The sequence below is a fragment of the Hyperolius riggenbachi genome, chromosome 6 (genome assembly GCF_040937935.1).
Source record: "Hyperolius riggenbachi isolate aHypRig1 chromosome 6, aHypRig1.pri, whole genome shotgun sequence".
NCBI lineage: Eukaryota > Metazoa > Chordata > Amphibia > Anura > Hyperoliidae > Hyperolius > Hyperolius riggenbachi.
This window is the reverse complement of record NC_090651.1, coordinates 33,528,985-33,553,112: the sequence shown is the minus strand read 5'-3', so window position 1 is coordinate 33,553,112 and position 24,128 is coordinate 33,528,985. Positions and strand designations below refer to the sequence as shown.

At 41.9% G+C, this 24,128-nt stretch overlaps 1 protein-coding gene across 1 annotated transcript in view; it reads right to left on the bottom strand.

Annotated features, from left to right (window-relative positions):
* COL24A1 (collagen type XXIV alpha 1 chain) overlaps window positions 1-22,618 on the bottom strand; it is a 505,872-nt gene extending 483,254 nt beyond the window's left edge. Inside the window, exon 1 of the mRNA XM_068239109.1 lies at window positions 22,306-22,618. Coding sequence (XP_068095210.1) covers window positions 22,306-22,361 — 56 coding nt within the window. The 5' untranslated portion in view covers window positions 22,362-22,618. The remainder of the gene's footprint in view (window positions 1-22,305) is intronic.
* Window positions 22,619-24,128: the final 1,510 nt, after the last annotated feature.

Sequence of the window (24,128 nt, the reverse complement as noted above, 5' to 3'; positions counted from 1 at the left end):
TGAAATCCCCGGGGTCCTGCCGGTTCAAAGCACACAAGGATCTGACTAAGGTCTGAAGCCTTCACCGCGAAGTGTTAGCTAGAGCAGACAGTGAGCAAGTGTCAGAACTGAGCTTAAATAGCCCGGGTAAGCAGGAAAACACGCCCCCAAGCCACTTGGCCAATCAGGAACCGGAGGTGGAGTCCTGCTGTCAGCTGACACGCTTCCTTAGAGCATAGGAGGAGCGGCGCTGCCAGCGCATGCGTCCGCCCTCATTTTCAGTCAGAGTATCATGCGGCCGGATCCCCGCATAAACGCCGCTGACATCATCCCTGCCACTGCGGCCAGCCGCACCAGAAGCCCAGATGCGATACCAGCGGAGGAAACAGCAACTGAGCTGGTAAGCGCAGGATTACTGACAATAAATAAATAATATAAGAAAAATATGTTGTTTTATAATTCAAACCACACTGGTCCTTTCTATCCTGGTTCATTTACCTTCATATTACCATTTGTAATTAAGAATTATATCAATTTAAAGGATGGGGCTAAAGTTTAGAGTCAAACTAATTTTTCAGGAGAAAAATACTTATATTTACATACAGTAGATCTGTACATGAGTCTGGAAAGAGGGACATACGAGGAAGAAAGAGGGACCAGGGGGACAGGGTTCCCAAAGAGGGACTGTCCCTCCAAAAGAGGCACAGTTGGGAGCTATACAATTCGGTTAAGTTCAATTTTAACCTATTTTGGTTCCTGGACGTAGAAACTACGTCCAGGAACCATGCGCGCTCCCGCAACCCATCGCGCGCATGCACGCGCGCTCCCGGCCCGCGGTTCGTTAGCCAGGCAATCAGTGAATCGGGCTATGGTGCCCGATCACTGATTGCTCTCCACCGCTGAAAAAGCGACAGCTTCTCTCGGAAGCTGTGCTTTTTCTGGCCGTTCCCTTCCTGATGCGTCACTGTAAGCGTGTGTTACGCTTAGAGTGACGTTATGTAAACAAACTCATGGCCGCCATCTTGTGGCCAAAAAGTAATACTACAACTGAAAGTAAAAAAATATAAAAATTAACACACATTTACATTATAAATCTATTGTTTACCTCCCACCCTCCCAAAACTACCCAAATAAAATGTTTACTATAAAAAAAAAAAAATTACAATAAAAAAAAACATGTAAATATTTACCTAAGGGTCTAAACTTTTTAAATATCAATGTAAAGATGAAATATTTCTATATTTTTTTTATTTTAAACTTGTAAATAGTGATAGATGCAAAATGGAAAAAATGCACCTTTATTTCCAAATAAAATATTGTCGCCATACATTGTGATAGGGACATAATTTTAACGGTGTACAATACGTGAGTTTTAATTATGGAGGCATGTATTATTTTAAAACTATAATGGCTGAAAACTGAGAAATAATGAATTTTTCCATTTTTTTCTTATTCTTCCTGTTAAAATGCATTTAGAGTAAAGTGGCTATTAGCAAAATGTACCCCCCAAAGAAAGCCTAAATGGTGGCGGAAAAAACAAGATATAGATCAGTTCATTGTGATAAGTAGTGATAAAGTTATAGGCTAATGAATGGGTTGTGAACATTTCTCACGTGAAAACGACGGAACGTGAATGGGTTAATCTTGTACAGACCTAAGCAACTTTTGTTATGTCTTCATATTCTCTCCATGACTAACACCAGACCACATTCAACTGGCTTTCCTAGTGACCACTTCCATTTAGAATTCCTCTGAAAGCATACAGTGTTGTGTGTGTGTGTGAACCAGACACAAGTCCAAGCCAACAAAGAGTCAGAAGATCAAAGGTGGCCGTGATTTACTGCTGGACAATCACAAGGAACAGATCCCCGGAGATGTTAGATGTTTGCTTGGGTCACTCCAGTGTAAAGGACACAGAGGATTAGCAGGAATGTCCATGTTACGTAAAAGCATTTGACCTGCACTAAAATCCAGCAGAGAATGCATAACTAATACTGTAACTCCGGGAAGACCACTTTAGCAAATGTTGCAGCTTGTTCCAAAGTCACCACAAGCTAGGCGTAAAAATAAAAAATGGCAGATACTACAAAATGTTCATAGACATACAACATTGGACAGCTTACAACGATTGCATTGTCTGCTTGTAACGGGATTGATTGAATTCCAATCAGAAAGGGATCGATCAGCTAGGCATATCAGGCCTTTAACCACTTTATCCACAAGTCAGTAGATATACGTCCTCTGTGACTTCATCTAAGCCACAAGTCAGTAGATATACGTCTTGTAGCAGAAGTAGTGCTGTGCAGGATTGGGCTTGCTCCTGTGCACATTTCTGGCACTATCTGATGCAGCACTAATTGGTGAATGAGAATATATGTTTCCTGAGCCAATAAGATAGATTTTTACCATTAAAAAATACTTTTATTTTCTCAGTTCATAGTGAAAAATACACTCTGTAGCATTATTTCTGAATCAAATATCTTCCCCATAAATTGTGACTGGAACATAATCTAAGTTTTGTGATATGCAGTAAGAATAGCCAAACAAAATGTGTGGTTTTTATCTACAGTAGCACTTTTTATTTTTTAAACTGGAATTGGTACAACTGAGAAATACATGTTTTTTCTATTTTTTTCTTTGTTTACCCATTAAAATTCATAGAAAACAAAATAGTTTGAGGGAAAAAAGGGCATACAATGAAAGCCTAGTTTGTCTTGAAAAAAACAATATATATTTTATTTCTGTGTCGTAAGTAGGGATAAAGTTATCTCTGATTAAATAAGGACATAGCTAAACTGTCAAAACTGCTCTGGTCCATAAGTGGGAAAAAAAGGCTAATGCATTATAGACCCATCTAGAAGTAGCTTTAAAGGGCTACACCAAATGTGAGTGCTTTATATTAACACTTAATAATAACATAACACTAATAATACGGTAGTTAAATGATTCTCCAATAGGACCCAATCTTTGGAGTGAAGGTAGAAAATGTAATAAAGTGAATTACCAGGAGTATTATGAAGACCCCAAGCTATATACCCATATCGGAGTCCAGCTGTACTTACTACCTACGGAGGGTCTTAATTCTTCCTGCTTGTATTCAGTGGCGTGCTACAGCAGGAGGGGGACTGTTATTCCACGTAAGAGACACACAGACATTCCTGTGTACTGTTTGGTCCCTTGTGTTGGCACAGTGTCTATCTGAAGCTTCCTGCCTGACATTAGAGGTCAAACAGCACCACCAGAGAAGGTCTTTCATGGGGAATAATGGGATCTATTGTTAACTCTCCCTAGAGGTGGTTGGTACTCTGGGAAATTGAGGATCACAATAACTTAAAGGGACCCTAAGCAGGACCATAAAATGGGCAAATTAACTTACCTGGGGCCTCCTCCAGCCCCTCGTAGTCAGTGAGGTTCCTTGGCGTCCTCCAGACTACCTCCGTCTCGGGCGTGAGGAGGGGCCTCGCATGTACAGTTGCACACGACTTTGGCCGAAGTCTAACGCAGCCACCGGGGGGCAGACTGGAGGAAGCCGGGAAGATGCAGAGGGACCTCACCGGCTACGAGGAACTGGAGGAAGCACCAGGTAAGTTTATTAGCCCATTTTACGGTCCTGCTCAGGGTCCCTTAAATAAAGAATACCCAGATAGCTCATGGTGACCCAGAACCACTAGGAGAGTTTAAGGGACTGGAAAAGAGGGCTTTAAGGTCTCTTTTAGCCCCTAATAATTTCCTAGTGGTGCTACGTCACCATGATCTGGCTGGGTGCTCTGCTGTACTGGTCCAAGCCCTATCCCATAGAGCCACATCAATCCCTGCACTGATGAGGAGGACCAGTAAAGAGGTTTTAGACTAGTCCATCTATCCGTTTAAAGGAGTCTCAGTGTCTCCTTTATTCTTTACAAAAGATGTTGGCCAGCCTGCCTATTCATTTGCAGACTATTTTGGCAGTTGGACAGAGCAACTACCATTCAGTAAGTGCTTTTGAAGATAAAGAAAACCCCAAAAATCCCCCCAAGGAGATGGAGTAGTCCAAAACCTGTCAGATCTGTCAAATTTTTTACTGCCTATTGTAAGCGACAGGAACATAGGAGAAAAGTAATATACAGTGCATTTTCATCTGGACGCAATGTACTTCTTATCAGAATGTGTACACAAGCATTTTACGGTAAATGTTACAATTTTTTTGCAAGTGGTCCTTTCAGCACATGAACATTTTAAAGGGATACTTAACCACTTCACCACTGAGGGGTTTTACCCCCTGACCACCAGAGCAATTTTCACCTTTCAGTGCTCCTTCCATTCATTCGTCTATAACTTTATCATTACTTATCACAATTAAACGAACTATATCTTGTTTTTTCCACCACCAATTAGGCTTTCTTTAGGTGGGACATTATGCCAAGAATTATTTTATTCTAAATGTGTTTTAATGGGAAAATAGGAAAAATGTAGGAAAAAATTCATTATTTTTCAGTTTTCGGCCATTATAGTTTTTAAATAATGCATGCTACTGTAACTAAAACCCATTAAATGTATTTGCCCTTTTTACCCGCTTATAAAACCGTTTAAATTATGTCCCTATCACAATGTATGGCGCCAATATTTTATTTGGAAATAAAGGTGCATTTTTTTCAGTTTTGCGTCCATCCCTAATTACAAGCCCATAGTTTATAAAGTAACAGTGTTGTACCCTCCTGACATTAATTTTTAAAAAGTTCAGTCCCTAAGGTAACTATTTATGTATTTTTTTTTATTGTACATTAATTACAAAAAAAAAAAAAAAAAAAAATTTGGGAGTGTGGGAGGTAATGAGTTAATTTTTTGTGTAAAAGCAATTTATTTGTATGTGAAAAATGTTTAGGGTGTAGTTTTACTATTTGGCCACAAGATGGCCACAGTAACTTTTTGTTTAATGCGACCTCCAAGCGTCCTTCCGGACGCTTGGAGGAAGTACTAGGAGGCTGGGTGTTTTTTTTCACAATGATCGCGCTGCTCATCGGAGAGCAGCGGATCATTGCGGGGCTTAGATCAACGAACAGGAATGGATTTTCCCGTTCATTGATCTCCGGGCGAGCGGCGGGCAGCGTGTTTACAAGCGGCCGGCGGCGTGTTTACGAGCGGGAGCGCGGAAAGTACGGATTTCTCCGTCCCTGGGGGTTAAAGGATGGAAAAAGGGACGGAGAAATTCGTACGGGCAGGTGTAAAATGGTTAAAGGATACCCAAAGTGACGTATGACATGATGAGATAGACAAGTGTATGTACAGTGCCTAGCACACAAATAACTAAGCTGTGTTCCTTTTCTTCTTTCTTTGCCTGAAAGAGTTAAATATCAGGTATGTAAGTGGCTGACTGCCAATTTTCTGCTAGGAAAGTGTATTATAATTGGAATTTCTTATCAGTAAGGGTCACACTGTAGTTACTTTCTGTCTGAGTCAGGACTGAGTCAGCCACTTACATACCTGATATTTAACTCTTTCAGGCAGAGAAAGAAGAAAAGGAACACAGCATAGTTATTTGTGTGCTAGGCACTGTACATACACTTGTCTATCTCATCATGTCACACGTCACTTCGGGTATCTTTTAAAGGAGTATTGCAAGGGGGGGGGGGGGAGAGTTTAACTTACCTGAGGCTTCTAACGGCCCCCGCAGACTTCCTGTGCCCGCGCGGTGACAAAATGATCCTCCAGTCCCCCCGCCGCGGCTCGCTTCCGGTTTTTGCAGCTTTAATGCCTTGGGCCACTGCGCCTGCGCGGCCTTTGCCATGTGCATCCTTGCTCCCACTCATGTCGCTGGGAGAATCCTGTGTTCTGATGCTCGCAGGAGGGGCCCGAAAGAACCTGCACAGGCACAAGATTACTGCAGGGGGCTGCAAGAAGCCCCAGGTAAGTTCAACTTTTTTTTTTCTACAGGATTGAAATTTCCTTCTATAATATTCCTGCCTGGAGATGGGCTTCGGAATGTTCCTGAGACTGCAGGTGCTGAATGGTTAATACTGGGTGAAAGACACAGCTGCAGTCACTGGCCTGATCCACCTGAGCTGTCAGCGACCCCTGGAAGTAAACTTGGCGCGCTCCGGGCCTGCTATTGGCTGTCACAGCACACTGGATGAGCGTGCAGACGGCAAGGATACGAGAGATTGCCAGAGAGGATAACACTCGGCACAGAGGCGCTTACAGACAGGATAAGTGGGGGTCATCCGCTGAAAGATACCGGCGCTGCTTCCACTGATAAATATCACTAACTGTACTGAGACAAAGGCCCGTTTATAAAAGTGGTGATCTGCAGAAATAATGGCACTTCTCTGCCATTTGGCTGAACGCCATATTTATTAAAGTGACCATAAGCATAAATACGTATAGTAGAATGGAAGGAATCACGCTATAGTGTACCAGAATGATAGGAAACATCCTATAGTATAGTACAGTGATCTGCAAACTTGGCTCTCCAGCTGTTAAGGAACTACAAATCCCACAATGCATTTGCCTTTATGAATCATGACTGTGGCTGTCAGACTCCTGCAATGCATTGTGGGACTTGTAGTTTCATAACAGCTGGAGAGCCAAGTTTGCAGATAACTGGTATAGTAGAATGGTAGGAAACATGCTATAGTATAGTAGAATGGTAGGAAACATGCTATATGTATAGTAGAATGGTGGGAAACATGCTATAGTATAGTAGAATGGAAGGAAACACGCTATAGTATAGTAGAATGGTAGGAATCACGCTATAGTATAGTAGAATGGAAGGAAACATGCTATAGTATAGTAGAATGGTAGGAAACACGCTATAGTATAGTAGAATGGAAGGAAACATGCTATAGTATAGTAGAATGGTAGGAAACATGCTATAGTATAGTAGAATGGAAGGAAACACGCTATAGTATAGTAGAATGGTAGGAAACATGCTATAGTATAGTAGAATGGTAGGAATCACGCTATAGTACAGTAGAATGGTAGGAAACATGCTATAGTATAGTAGAATGGTAGGAAACATGCTATAGTATAGTAGAATGGAAGGAAACATGCTATAGTATAGTAGAATGGCAGGAAACATGCTATAGTATAGTAAAATGGTAGGAAACATGCTATAGTATAGTAGAATGGTGGGAAACATGCTATAGTATAGTAGAATGGTAGGAAACATGCTATAGTATAGTAGAATGGCAGGAAACATGCTATAGTATAGTAAAATGGTAGGAAACATGCTATAGTACAGTAGAATGGTAGGAAACATGCTATAGTACAGTAGAATGGAAGGAAACATGCTATAGTATAGTAGAATGGTAGGAAACATGCTATAGTATAGTAGAATGGAAGGAAACATGCTATAGTATAGTAGAATGGTAGGAAACATGCTATAGTATAGTAGAATGGTAGGAAACACGCTATAGTATAGTAGAATGGTAGGAAACATGCTATAGTATAGTAGAATGGAAGGAAACACGCTATAGTATAGTAGAATGGTAGGAAACATGCTATAGTATAGTAGAATGGTAGGAAACATGCTATAGTATAGTAAAATGGTAGGAAACATGCTATAGTATAGTAGAATGGTAGGAAACATGCTATTGTATAGTAGAATGGTAGGAAACACGCTATAGTATAGTAGAATGGTAGGAAACATGCTATAGTATAGTAAAATGGTAGGAAACATGCTATATGTATAGTAGAATGGTAGGAAACACGCTATAGTATAGTAGAATGGTGGGAAACATGCTATAGTATAGTAGAATGGTGGGAAACATGCTATAGTATAGTAGAATGGTGGGAAACACGCTATAGTATAGTAGAATGGTGGGAAACACGCTATAGTATAGTAGAATGGTGGGAAACACGCTATAGTATAGTAGAATGGTGGGAAACATGCTATAGTATAGTAGAATGGTGGGAAACATGCTATAGTATAGTAGAATGGTGGGAAACATGCTATAGTATAGTAGAATGGTGGGAAACACGCTATAGTATAGTAGAATGGTGGGAAACATGCTATAGTATAGTAGAATGGTGGGAAACACACTATAGTACAGTAGAATGGTAGGAATCACGCTATAGTACAGTAGAATGGTAGGAAACATGCTATAGTATAGTAGAATGATAGGAAACACGCTATAGTACAGTAGAATGGTAGGAAACACGCTATAGTATAGTAGAATGGTAGGAAACATGCTATAGTACAGTAGAATGGTGGGAAACACACTATAGTATAGTAGAATGGTAGGAATCACGCTATAGTATAGTAGAATGGTAGGAAACATGCTATAGTATAGTAGAATGGTAGGAAACATGCTATAGTATAGTAGAATGGTAGGAAACATGCTATAGTATAGTAGAATAGTGGGAAACACGCTATAGTATAGTAGAATGGTGGGAAACATGCTATAGTATAGTAGAATGGTGGGAAACACACTATAGCACAGTAGAATGGTAGGAATCACGCTATAGTACAGTAGAATGGTAGGAAACATGCTATAGTATAGTAGAATGATAGGAAACACGCTATAGTACAGTAGAATGGTAGGAAACACGCTATAGTATAGTAGAATGGTAGGAATCACGCTATAGTACAGTAGAATGGTAGGAAACATGCTAAAGTATAGTAGAATGGTGGGAAACACGCTATAGTATAGTAGAATGGTGGGAAACATGCTATAGTATAGTAGAATGGTGGGAAACACACTATAGTATAGTAGAATGGTAGGAAACATGCTATAGTACAGTAGAATGGTAGGAAACATGCTATATGTATAGTAGAATGGTAGGAATCACGCTATAGTACAGTAGAATGGTGGGAAACATGCTATAGTATAGTAGAATGGTAGGAAACACGCTATAGTATAGTAGAATGGTGGGAAACATGCTATAGTATAGTAGAATGGTGGGAAACACACTATAGTATAGTAGAATGGTAGGAAACACGCTATAGTATAGTAGAATGGTAGGAAACATGCTATAGTATAGTAGAATGGTAGGAAACATGCTATAGTATAGTAGAATAGTAGGAAACATGCTATAGTATAGTAGAATGGTAGGAAACATGCTATAGTATAGTAGAATGGTGGGAAACATGCTATAGTATAGTAGAATGGTAGGAAACACGCTATAGTATAGTAGAATGGTAGGAAACATGCTATAGTATAGTAGAGTGGTAGGAAACATGCTATAGTATAGTAGAATGGTAGGAAACACGCTATAGTACAGTAGAATGGTAGGAAACACGGTATAGTATAGTAGAATGGTAGGAAACACGCTATAGTACAGTAGAATGGTAGTAAACACGCTATAGTATAGTAGAATGGTAGGAAACACGCTATAGTACAGTAGAATGGTAGGAAACATGCTATAGTATAGTAGAATGGTAGGAAACATGCTATAGTATAGTAGAATGGTAGGAAACATGCTATAGTATAGTAGAATGGTAGGAAACATGCTATAGTATAGTAGAATGGTAGGAAACACGCTATAGTACAGTAGAATGGTAGGAAATACGCTATAGTATAGTAGAATGGTAGGAAACATGCTATAGTATAGTAGAATGGTAGGAAACATGCTATAGTATAGTAGAATGGTAGGAAACACGCTATAGTATAGTAGAATGGTAGGAAACACGCTATAGTATAGTAGAATGGTAGGAAACATGCTATAGTATAGTATAATGGTAGGAAACATGCTATAGTATAGTATAATGGTAGGAAACATGCTATAGTATAGTAGAATGGTAGGAAACATGCTATAGTATAGTAGAATGGTAGGAAGCATGCTATTGTATAGTAGAATGGTGGGAAACATGCTATAGTATAGTAGAATGGTGGGAAACATGCTATAGTATAGTAGAATGGTGGGAAACACGCTATAGTATAGTATAATGGTAGGAAACATGCTATAGTATAGTAGAAGGGTAGGAAACATGCTATAGTATAGTATAATGATAGGAAACATGCTATAGTATAGTAGAATGGTAGGAAGCATGCTATTGTATAGTATAATGGTAGGAAACATGCTATAGTATAGTATAATGGTAGGAAACATGCTATAGTATAGTAGAATGGTAGGAAACATGCTATAGTATAGTAGAATGGTAGGAAACATGCTATAGTATAGTATAATGGTAGGAAACATGCTATAGTATAGTAAAATGGTGGGAAACATGCTATAGTATAGTAGAATGGTAGGAAACATGCTATAGTATAGTAGAATGGTGGGAAACATGCTATAGTATAGTAGAATGGTGGGAAACATGCTATAGTATAGTAGAATGGTGGGAAACATGCTATAGTATAGTAGAATGGTGGGAAACACGCTATAGTATAGTAGAATGGTAGGAAACATGCTATAGTATAGTATAATGGTAGGAAACATGCTATAGTATAGTAGAAGGGTAGGAAACATGCTATAGTATAGTATAATGGTAGGAAACATGCTATAGTATAGTAGAATGGTAGGAAGCATGCTATTGTATAGTAGAATGGTGGGAAACATGCTATAGTATAGTAGAATGGTGGGAAACATGCTATAGTATAGTAGAATGGTGGGAAACACGCTATAGTATAGTAGAATGGTAGGAAACATGCTATAGTATAGTATAATGGTAGGAAACATGCTATAGTATAGTAGAAGGGTAGGAAACATGCTATAGTATAGTATAATGATAGGAAACATGCTATAGTATAGTAGAATGGTAGGAAACATGCTATAGTATAGTAAAATGGTAGGAAACATGCTATAGTATAGTATAATGGTAGGAAACATGCTATAGTATAGTAGAATGGTAGGAAACATGCTATAGTATAGTAAAATGGTAGGAAACATGCTATAGTATAGTAGAATGGTAGGAAACATGCTATTGTATAGTAGAATGGTAGGAAACACGCTATAGTATAGTAGAATGGTAGGAAACATGCTATAGTATAGTAAAATGGTAGGAAACATGCTATAGTATAGTAGAATGGTAGGAAACACGCTATAGTATAGTAGAATGGTAGGAAACATGCTATAGTATAGTAGAATGGTAGGAAACATGCTATAGTATAGTAGAATGGTAGGAAACATGCTATAGTATAGTAGAATGGTAGGAAACATGCTATAGTATAGTAGAATGGTAGGAAACATGCTATAGTATAGTAGAATGGTAGGAAACACGCTATAGTATAGTAGAATGGTAGGAAACATGCTATAGTATAGTAGAATGGTAGGAAACATGCTATAGTATAGTAGAATGGTAGGAAACACGCTATAGTATAGTAGAATGGTAGGAAACACGCTATAGTATAGTAGAATGGTAGGAAACATGCTATAGTATAGTAGAATGGTAGGAAACATGCTATAGTATAGTAGAATGGTAGGAAACATGCTATAGTATAGTAGAATGGTAGGAAACATGCTATAGTATAGTAGAATGGTAGGCAACATGCTATAAGTATAGTATAATGGTAGGAATCACGCTATTGTATAGTAGAATGGTAGGAAACACGCTATAGTATAGTAGAATGGTAGGAAACATGCTATAGTATAGTAGAATGGTAGGAAACATGCTATAGTATAGTAGAATGGTAGGAAGCATGCTATAGTATAGTAGAATGGTAGGAAACATGCTATAGTATAGTAAAATGGTAGGAAACATGCTATAGTATAGTAGAATGGTAGGAAACACGCTATAGTATAGTAGAATGGTAGGAAACACGCTATGGTATAGTAGAATGGTAGGAAACATGCTATAGTATAGTAGAATGGTAGGAAACATGCTATAGTATAGTAGAATGGTAGGAAACATGCTATAGTATAGTAGAATGGTAGGAAACATGCTATAGTATAGTAGAATGGTAGGAAACATGCTATAGTATAGTATAATGGTAGGCAACATGCTATAAGTATAGTAGAATGGTAGGAATCACGCTATTGTATAGTAGAATGGTAGGAAACACGCTATAGTATAGTAGAATGGTAGGAAACATGCTATAGTATAGTAGAATGGTAGGAAACATGCTATAGTATAGTAGAATGGTAGGAAGCATGCTATAGTATAGTAGAATGGTAGGAAACATGCTATAGTATAGTAAAATGGTAGGAAACATGCTATAGTATAGTAGAATGGTAGGAAACATGCTATTGTATAGTAGAATGGTAGGAAACACGCTATAGTATAGTAGAATGGTAGGAAACATGCTATAGTATAGTAGAATGGTAGGAAACATGCTATAGTACAGTAGAATGGTAGGAAACATGCTATAGTATAGTAGAATGGTAGGAAACATGCTATAAGTATAGTAGAATGGTAGGAAACATGCTATAGTATAGTAAAATGGTAGGCAACATGCTATAAGTATAGTAGAATGGTAGGAAACACACTATAGTATAGTAGAATGGTAGGAAACATGCTATAGTATAGTAGAATGGTAGGAAACATGCTATAGTATAGTAGAATGGTAGGAAACATGCTATAGTATAGTAGAATGGTAGGAAACATGCTATAGTATAGTAGAATGGTAGGAAACATGCTATAGTATAGTAGAATGGTAGGCAACATGCTATAAGTATAGTAGAATGGTAGGAAACACGCTATAGTATAGTAGAGTGGTAGGAAACACGCTATAGTATAGTAGAATGGCAGGAAACATGCTATAGTATAGTAAAATGGTAGGAAACATGCTATAGTAAAGTAGAATGGTAGGAAACACGCTATAGTACAGTAGAATGGTAGGAAACACGGTATAGTATAGTAGAATGGTAGGAAACACGCTATAGTACAGTAGAATGGTAGGAAACACGCTATAGTATAGTAGAATGGTAGGAAACACGCTATAGTACAGTAGAATGGTAGGAAACATGCTATAGTATAGTAGAATGGTAGGAAACACGCTATAGTATAGTAGAATGGTAGGAAACATGCTATAGTATAGTAGAATGGTAGGAAACATGCTATAGTATAGTAGAATGGTAGGAAACACGCTATAGTACAGTAGAATGGTAGGAAACATGCTATAGTATAGAAGAATGGTAGGAAATATGCTATAGTATAGTAGAATGGTAGGAAACATGCTATAGTATAGTAAAATGGTAGGAAACATGCTATAGTATAGTAGAATGGTAGGAAACATGCTATTGTATAGTAGAATGGTAGGAAACACGCTATAGTATAGTAGAATGGTAGGAAACACGCTATAGTATAGTAGAATGGTAGGAAACATGCTATAGTATAGTAGAATGGTAGGAAACATGCTATAGTATAGTAGAATAGTAGGAAACATGCTATAGTATAGTAGAATGGTAGGAAACATGCTATAGTATAGTAAAATGGTAGGAAACATGCTATAGTAAAGTAGAATGGTAGGAAACATGCTATAGTATAGTAAAATGGTAGGAAACACGCTATAGTATAGTAGAATGGTAGGAAACACGCTATAGTATAGTAGAATGGTAGGAAACATGCTATAGTATAGTAAAATGGTAGGAAACATGCTATAGTATAGTAGAATGGTAGGAAACACGCTATAGTATAGTAGAATGGTAGGAAACATGCTATAGTATAGTAGAATGGTAGGAAACATGCTATTGTATAGTAGAATGGTAGGAAACACGCTATAGTATAGTAGAATGGTAGGAAACACGCTATAGTATAGTAGAATGGTAGGAAACACGCTATAGTATAGTAGAATGGTAGGAAACACGCTATAGTATAGTAGAATGGTAGGAAACACGCTATAGTATAGTAGAATGGTAGGAAACACGCTATAGTATAGTAGAATGGTAGGAAACACACTATAGTATAGTAGAATGGAATCACGCTATAGTAAAACACCAATGGTAGGAATCACGTTATAGTAGCACCAACATTTCTTGCCCAAATGTATTATTTCACTAGAGTAGAAGAACAAAGATCATGTCCAATGTGAACAGAAACAGCCTCACAATCCATTGTGCTCCGCTGTAAGCCAGGGAGAGCAGCCACAGAGGTGCACAGAAAGAAAGGGAATTTTAACTGCCTGCCAAAACGCTATTTACAACTTGGTTGTATTGATGTCGGTGTCATGATCTGCCAAGAGGTATCCAGAGCTCCTTGTGATGATGGACCTGGAATGTGCTGTAGCTGAAGCAATGGGCTGGGCGCGACCAAATGAAAATGCTACTTACAAAAAGAAAACTCTGGCCTGGCTGCAAGACTGCTGTAAGATGAGGAGCTACTCAAAGTGGGCCTGTGTATATGTCTTACATTCTTGGCTGTTGTCGTTGGAGATGCTCAACTCAGGCACCTAAAGGAGATTTAGAAACCACAAAACACTGGCTCACATGACAGTCAGGGTTCCCGGAATCTGCCACAGACCGGGAGATACAGGTGAGCTCTGGACCTCTCACCACCAGGGGAATCACCCGCTCTGCCTCTGAACTGAATGCAGATGCAAAACACGAAAGCAAATGCTTACTCCCAGCTAACACATTCCTACCTTATATCTAATCAGCAGATGCATGTCGGCCAATCAGGTGCAATGGTATACTCCCTTTGTCGTGTGTTGCAAGATTTAGAAACCTCAGGTTGGTTTCACACTGCGGATTAGCGATAGCGGTGCGGTGCAGCCCAGGGGCACCGCCAATAACAGGTCTGGCCCACGGCCAAGCAGGAAGTGATGCTCACTTCCCTTTGGCAAAGCAATCATGTGCGTGGATTGCTAAGATACGCATCTGCGCATGCGCAAAACGTAAACTGCGGCGATCAGTTAAAAACAAGCACGTTGACATAGACTTACACAACTTCCACACCGCTGCACGTCGCCGCAGGAGCCGCACGGTAGCGTAGGTTTGGCGTTGCATCAGGGATGCGATGAAAACGTCACTTCTGTTCGCACCGCACAGTGTCGGTATAAGAGACTCCATAGAGTAACATTGCCCTAGCGGTAGGCTGCGGTAAAACGCCCCACCACGCCAGTGTGAAAGGGGCCCTCAATCTGGGAAAATCGTAAGGCTCGTTTTATTACATTTAACATGAGTGGCGAACGTGTTTTTACGGAAAAGTTTTCTAATGCATGCCACGCACGTCAGACACATGAGTCGGCAGCCACAGTACAGCACAATACCTGTAGCTACCTGTAGCGTGTACGAGCCCAAATAACAAAACAAAATAAGATTACTATTGTATAGTGTTGCTAAAAACTAGGAATGGTCACTGACATGCTAACGGTAATAAATTAGGGATGAGCAAGGAGATGGAAATAATCCCACCTAATATTCAAATCACATGTAATGTATATGCAGATTGAACTTGGACCAATAAAAATTGACGGGGAAGCAAATTTATACTCAGTGCTGCTTTTTAGTAGGAGGGCTTTTTGGTCCTCTTTAGCTCCTTATGCTCTCCTAGTGGTTCTGGGCCATCACGGGCTATCTGGGTACTCAGTAGTACAAAGGGTTGTTGTAGCTTTCATGGGTCTTCTGTGCAAAAACCACTTAGTGGAGTTCCTCTTGGACTCAATCGCCGCCTTGTTTTAGACCTCAGCCTATCAATAAAGCTAGCTATAGATGTTCCCATAGAGAGTGTGTAACGTGACTCCGGCATAACACATAAAGTATATGAGAAGCTCCCAGTGGTTGCAGGCCAAAGTTCTCACACAACAAGTTCATACAAATATGTGAACCATGGCGTCTCTGGCTACACGGGGGCTCTTGTCCTCCAGCTCTGGACACCTCTAGCCTGCGTGTCATTCCTGTCACAAATAGACCTGCTAAGAATGGAAGCCACCGACACCCACCACCCTCTGCAAATAGATTTTACACAGTGCTGGGGGGGTCCTGGCCACAGTTCTTCTGTCTCCCATTTTTTGTCCTACCGAACTTGGATTCCTGGCTATTCCATATAAAGCTTCCCATTACCTCACGCCCTGAGGTAGCTGAGCCCATATTGACTGTCATGTCTGTGGTAACTGTATGAGGGGGGGAATACAGCTTCCTATGCAAAACAAATGTATCTGCTGTCTATTTTAAATATTTACTTTGTTTAAGAAATATTTGCCTTTTTTTAAATGGGGTGAGGGGAGAAAGAAAGACAAGAGAGAGGGGGAGAGGGTAGGAACAACCTGGAAATCGAGTCTGGGAGACTTATGCTGGGTACACACGGTGCGTTCCCGCATCGAAGGCGCCACTCGATTCCGACGATTTGATTATTTCCGAGCATTTCCGAGCGCATTTCGAGGATTTTTAGGTCGAATGCCATGTAAAGTATGGCAAATCGACCTAACGATCCATCGAACCGCGAATCGGACATGTCGGAAATAAACGAATCGACGGGAATCGGCCGGCGCATCAACGGGAATCGAGTGTGGGAACGCACCGTGTGTACCCAGCATTAGACAGACGTACAAACCCAGGGAGGATAGACTATGCCAACATAGCCTCACTTCCTGCTGCACTGCCCCAAATATACTGCATCCTTTGTTAAGAAACTGCTGGACCTTATTCCAGACTTCCACACATTAGAGGATGAGAGAAAACTGTACAGTCTACTGGAAGAGGAGGAAACCACCACAGTGACAATCGCTGCACATTATGTCACAGCATGCCACAGACTAAGAGGAGGAATTCACAGTGACAATCGCTGCACATTATGTCACAGCATGCCACAGACAAAGAGGGGGAATTCACAGTGACAATCACTGAACATCACATCACAGCATGCCACAGAAAGAAGAAGACCACAGTGAAAATCGCTGCACACTGTGTCACAGTGTGACACAGACGAAAAGGAGCTTAAATGAACTATAAACCTAAAATGTCACAGACTGCTTACCCACTATACCTCTATCCCCCCCATCCCCCAGGTTCACACCCTTTCAAGTCCCCCATTTCTCCTTACTTTGGCAACAGAGCGGGGACAAGGTCCTCCAGCACCCAAGGCTGAGATGAAAAAGTACGCCCCTCCATCCCTCCCACTCCAGCCCTCACACACTGATTACTATTAGACTAAGAGACACCCAGGGCCCCCAACCCACCACCACCACCACCCCACCAGTGGCTTGCAGTCACTGCCATACATCCTCTTTTCTTTTTTCTCTCTGCTTCAAACACAATAGGGGAATGATAGCTGAGTTGAGTTGTGCGCCCTCCTACACTGCACCCTGAGGCTGGAGCCTCTCTCGCCTCTGCCTCGGCTCGCCCCTTTTTGGCAATGCCTGTATGTATCTTGGTTGTGGCAATAAAGAAATATTTGATTTGATTGGGAAGGTGAGAAATAGAGGGGAAGAGAGGCGAGAATGAGTCAGACAGACAGAAGGAGAGATATACAGAAAAGAGAGAGATGGGGGGGGGGGGGGGGGGTAGAGAGGAGATTGGGGACAGAAAAAAGGTGTGAAAGGATACAAAGAGTGAGGGACAGAAGAGAGAGAAACAGAAAGGGGGGGGGGGGGGGGGGAATGGAACGGAACAAAGGGAGAAGAAACCGGGCAGAAAGATACAGGCAAGAAAAAAAGACTAAGAAGTTGGGGGAGGCAGATACAGAAAGAAACATGTTACCACAAGTGGTTTACTTTAACCTTCTCATAACTATGAGGGATTCCATGTCACAAGTCTTATGAATGGGCAGGCAGGAGCCAGGGGGCTGGAAATCCATTTGAAGGCAAGCTCCTATCCCGAGCAGAGTGCAATAGAGGGGCTACAGTACACAGAGCAAACAAGGAGTGAGCAAGAACCAATCAGTGACTGTCCTGTCATTATCTTCTGTCAGAAAACTCAATTTCTGCTTGGGCGCTGCAGGGAACTGTTCTGCACTGCCTGGGCTATTCAGCTGCATGGGAAATTTTTAACAGCTGTTGCAATGGATGAATCCCTGACATACAAACTCGCTCTCTTCAATGTTTGGCAAGTGGGGAATTTATCAAAAAGGAAGTTGTTGTCATTATTGTTATTTACTGATAAAGCTCCAACATTTTGTACAGTGCTGTATAAAAAAGCCAGAGAAACACAATACAAACTCAAAACAGATAATCACATAAACGTAACAAAGATCCTTCTAAAAAAAAACAAAAAAGTTCTCAATCTAATAAGTTCAACTCTTGACACCAAGGCCTTCTTTCAATTCACGTTTTCAACTAAAGATGCTCATATATCAGATGATGTATGGGCAGATCGACCAAGAGACACATCTCTCTTTGATTGGAACTGGTTGGAGACAGATCTGATGCCTGCCTATACAACGCAGACCGATCGATTTCAGTATGAAATTTCTCTGAAATCAATCTCATGATGCCAAATCTGCTGCCTCCAGTGCTGTCCCCCAGTGTAAAATGTACCCCAATGCATGCATACTTTACCTGTCGGTGTACGCCGCTGGCCACGTGCTCCGCCCACATACAGTACACATGCCCTATGTGGTTGCCGCCATATACTTGGACAACACACACGCCCACATTACGCCAGCAACCGCGTAAGGTGTGTGTATGTGGATGGAGCACGGGACCAGCGGTGGACACCGACAGGTAAATAATACTGTACCGGGCACGGGGGCACATTTGACACTAGGAGGGAAAGCAAAGGGATGTTTTGTTGCGTTCTTCACGATATCGCATTGCCGTTACCACCAGAGCTGGGATAAGGTCCTCCAGCACCCAAGGCTGAGTCCCCAAAGTGCGCCCCTCCATCCCTCCCACCCAACCCAGCCGTCACACACTGATTGCTATTAGAGTAAGAGGCTCCCCAGGGCCCCCAACCCCCCTAACACCTAACATTTCTAGTTATTTGGCTTGCAGTCACTGCCATGTATGCCCTTTTTCTTATTTCTCTCTGCTCCAAACACAATAGGAGAATAATAGCTGAGTGAGTTGTGCTCCCCCTCCTACACTGCGCCCTGAGGCTGGAAGCCTCTCTTGCCTCTGCCTCGGTCCGGCCCTGGTTACCACCACGCATCCGGACACCAACATGTAAATTATACTGTACAGGGCACGCACATTTTACACTAGGGGGACTGGCACCCGGTGGTTCCATCACATTCTCCCGATATTGCTCGGCAGTTACTGCACGCACCCGATTGAGCATGTCGGCCCTACATCTTACAGCATGTCAAATCAATACACGTAACTGATTTCAGCCCTTAATTGGTCACATCGTCAATCGGGTATGCTCTTGGCGGTACCGATATTCATCTGATTCGATTATAATCATCGAATTGGATGGTCGATTGGCCACCACATCACCTGATGTATGGCCACCTTAAAGGACAACTGAAGTGAGAAATATATGGAGGCTGCCATATTTATTTCCTTTTATACAATACCAGTTGCCTGGAGTCCTGCTGGTCTATTAAGATGCAGTAGTGTCTGAATAATGCCAGAAACAAGCATGAAGCTAATCTTTCAGATCTGACAATAATGTCAGAAACACCTGATCTGCTGCATGCTTGTTCAGGGTCTATGACTAAAAGTATTAGAGGTAGAGGATCAGCATGCTAGCCAGGCAGATGGTATTGTTTAAAAGGAAGTAAATATGGCAGCCTCCACATCCCTCTTGCTTCAGATGCTCTTTAAGTTTTCTCCTAGGTGATATTTTCCCACTTTATCAAATAAATTTGGTACTTTTTAGTACTTTTGGTACTTTTTTCAGCTGCAGAGTGTTGAAATGTTATTTTTAACAGAAAATGAAATATTGTCTCCTAGGAGAAAACTTAGGAAAGTGAATTGAATAAGGACCCAAGTGATTAAAAAAACTGTTCCTCAAATTCACCCGCAAGCTTGTCAGAGGTCACAAACTGCAGGGGAACCCTGACTGGTGGCCAAATGTGCAGCCGGAAAATCATTCCGGAAAATCATTAGTCACAGCGGCCGTGTGGGACAGCGAGCAAATTCACTACGTAACGGCTATCCCAGGTGGCGCCTGACAACTAAAAGGCTTGGAATTTCCTAACGACATGCCAGTGCAGACCCTCAGAGCTTGCATTCTAATTTGGAAATGCTCAAGCCTTTTGAAGTTGGAATTTGAAGAGAATTTTTAACATGGTAGAGCAAAAACTGGCTACCCTTTGCCACTCTGTTTATTTATACAGCACCAGCATATTCCACAGCACTGAGCAATTCATCGCTACCACACAAGCTGATGTGAACAGCAATGACAATCTCGAAAGCTCAGGGACCCATAGCAAGCAAATCCAATATTCTGGAGGCAGCCCACTAGAGACGAGTTCTGATTGGTTGCTGTGTGCACTGTACACATCCTCAGTGCTCTAAACCGATCTCCTAAATAAGCCGGATATGGTTCACACTCCCTTAGGGGTTTTGTGAATGAAAGCTATCATCTCATTGGGTGAATCGTAAGATTGCCACCACCTCCCCCAGCTTTGCTCTAGTTTTTTGCAATAAAGACTAAAATAATCTTCTTGCATTCACATAAACAAGACTTCTCACAAGCCTCACTTCACCTCTGGAATCTCCTTCCAAAACACATCCGTAACTCTCCAACCTTTGAAATCTTTAAGCACACCCTCAGAACTCACTTTTCTTCTGAAAAAAAAGTATACGCTCTAACGTAGGCCATTCCCCTTCAACCTCTGGCCAAGTTGTTCTTACTAAATACAACCGGTCTAGCGTTTGTACAAAGCTTCAACCTTGCCCTCCAAATCGCGTGCAAGTTCCCAATGTATTCATACCCTAGCCAAATATTTAAGGAAGATTTGATCAAAACTTACTGTTATTGTTAAAGCTAAAATGAATAAATGTATTTTGACTGGATACCATAGGTAGCCCCTCATATTGCACAGAAGTGGTAAGATTGTACAATCAAGATTGCATCATCAGTGGGCACATTGACAGTCAGTCATTGGATTGTTCTACATCTGCTGCACTTGTTCTGTCTATGTGCGGCAACCTGTTAGGAAAAGTCAGATCTTTAGGATGACTTGAAGCTGCCCACACACAACACAATCTTGAGTATGAATTGATGTCTAATTCTACCATTTCCATGTAGAATGAGAGCTCACCTAAACAATCTCCTTAAAGTATCCTAAGCCCATTAATATGACTGTTCAATCAAGATTGTTTGGTGTATGGTCAGCTTGCTGCTAGCAATGAAAAGGTTAAGAATGGGTTGACGATTAATCGCTCCCCAATTAAAAAACAGTTGGGTAGCCGTGTTCACTGCTACAACCTTATCAAGTAGATATCAGCAGAAATTTGACTGAGAATCGATTGAACCGCTGCGTTAAACCATTCAACGCACTTGCATGCTGTGTGGCCGTTGAACTCCTACCAGTTCCCTCCCCCCCCCCCCCCCCCCTCCTTCTGATGTGCTGCCCAAAAATCGATCAAAAGAAGATTGGTTAGGCATGCCAGGGATAAATGAGCCCGTTAACGGTACAAATTTTAATGAACAAGCGTAATTTTGATCCAGTTTTTCAGATTGTATTGCGTGAAAACAGAGAAGCTGATAGGCCAAATCAATCCTGAATAATCGCATTATCGATCGTTTTCTTACAGAAATGATTGTTCCGCATGGTGGATTTTTACATAGATATGATAACTGATGGGGATTGCAAGTTGGATTCTTTAATGGTTTGGCGCAATTAAAAACAATATTTTTTTCAATCTGAAAGATCTTATCGAAAATGTGATTGTTTGCTAAAAATTGTAACGTTAATGGGCACCTTAACGGATTGAATGAAAGCGATCATATTGCCTGGAAGAAGCCTGACTGCTATGGCCAGTCTAAAGCTACCTACACACACACATACGATAACCGGCAGCAGATAACGACCGTTACAGCCGACAATCGTTAAGATGTGGCCGTCGATCAATCTTGCTCGGTCGTACAACAGGACACATCCTTTTCGACCCCCCTCCTCCCTCAGCCCCCCCTCCATAGCAACTAAACACATCGCTAGCCTCAAGGCTAGAGATAGGTACATCATCGCTCCCCGAATTGTCACCCAACGGGATCATTTGGGTGACAATTCTTGCATGTGTGTACTTAGCTTTAGAAGTCCAGTTGAATCTGAGTCCTTGATAGTGAAGATCTCATTATTGAACCACAGACAAGCTACAAACAACAACAGCTCCATTTGCCTCTATAGCCACAGCTCAGTCCCTGCCTGATCTTGCTGTAAAAGAACTCGAAAACTTTTTTTTTCCTATACAAACTTCTGCAAGAAGTTGAGGTGTCCACACTAGCCAAGAACATCTGCAGCTCCCCTTCGCAACAATGTATCACATGTACCCAGCGTTCCATGCTGTCATCAAACGATGACATTCCACCAACCAGTGTGTGCCCATTCATCCTGCCGCGAGCTGTCAGGGCAGCGTGGACCTTGTAGTCCTCAGGAAGTGGTTCCCCTTTGCTAGGCTGGCAGCCAAGCTAGCTGTGACTTACGTTCTTGCGGTGGGAGAGATGTTTCCACTCCTTGTCCTTGGGGCTCCTAAATGCATTTGTCTGCATTTGTCCTCGCAGCGGAGATCCAGTCGAAATCAGAAGCCGAGGTTGAGGTGGGCACAGTGGGGTCCAGAGCTGTGCATGGCTGGCAGGCTGCGGGCACCCATCAGTGAGACATGGTGGTGGGGGGGCTGGTGGGTTGGCAGCAGATCAGGGGGTCTCAGGGCCAGCTGAGGAGAGTCAGCAGAGGAGCAGCTCACAGATCAGTGCAGATTGTCTGTGGCTGTAGAAGATCCCAGCCTAGTGGTGTTGGATTTCAGCAGCCAGTGATTCCTGATGACATCAGCAGCTGCTGTGTGTGCACTATATGGCAATGTGTGTGTGTTTGAGTATGTACATATGTGTGAGTGTGTCTGTGCTGTGTGTGTGTCAGTGGGAGCCCCGCCCCCTCATCCCACTCTCCTTCCACCCGGGGCAGATGTGGGGGTCTGATGATCACAGGGGTATCACTGAAGTCACTCTCAGCACAGGAAGTCATTCAGGCCAGGATGAGTGCAGATGTGCAAATAATGAATGCAAATGCAGCTTCTGTATCAACAGTCTGAGCACACAGCTGAATGGGGTCATCACTGTGTCTCTCCTGCAGTGTGAAGCTCTGAAGAGGAGGATTCCACAGAGTGTCACTGGATGGGAAGAATACATGTCATGTATAGACGATTATTATAATGTCCATCCAAAGCTATAACCAACTTATTTCTGAGTTCAGACATACTTCCCCTTTAACAGTTGTTCTCAGGAAAGGGTTAAGATGGAATGGGGCACTAGGCAACAATAGCCCACCCCGATCACCTGGCTTTTTTTACCAATGGCTCAGCAAGATCATGGTGAACCAGAACTCTTAAGGTGGCCATATACACTCGTTAGATTAGCAGCAGATAGATCATCAGATAGATGCTCTGATCTATCTGATGTGTTTAGGAACATTTTTTACTAGGAACAGATTTCAGTATGAAATCTATTGAAAATCGATCTGATGGCATTTTTTGTCATCAGATTTCCATTAGGTCCCATGCAAATTGATAAGCAATATCTTCAGATCGACCTAGATTTTCCAGCATGTCAGATCGGTTGAAATCGATCGCAATCGGCCACAAATCGATCGAAATCAGCCCCTTTAGGCGTGAGTAAGGGGCTGAAAGAGACCAAAAAGCCTCCTTACTAAAATGCTATGCAAAACAGAAATTTGGCTTTATAAAGGGATCTTTAAAGGAAACTAGAGATGGCTTCAACAACAACAAAAAAAAGTTTTATACTGTACATACCTTGGGCTTCCTCCAGCCCCATGCGCACGGATCGCCAGAGAGATATGTAGAGTGCGCACTTCCTCTTGCGCAGACTGGCCGCAACTGGAGGAAGTTATGTGACCTGGTACTGGAGCTGCAGGCAGCGGAGGACGGCGGCGTGGGAGCGATCCGTGCGGATGGGGCTGGAGGAAGCCCCAGGTATGTATAAAACTTTTTTTTTTCCATCTCTGGTACACTTTAAACCATCTGCAAAAAAAGTTTCACTTACCTGGGGCTTCTACCAGCCCCCTGCAGCCGTCCTGTGCCCACGCCGGTCCTCTACGATCCTCCGTTCCCCTGTCGCCAGTTTAGTTTTCACCGACTTGGAGTCGGTGGGCCACTGTGCCTGCGCAGCACACTATTGCGAGAAAGGGTACGCATTGCCAGGGGTTGTGCAGGCGCAGTGGCCCACCGACTCCGAGACAGCGAAAACGAAACTGGCAGCGGGGGAGCGGAGGATCGTAGAGAACAGCTGGGGGC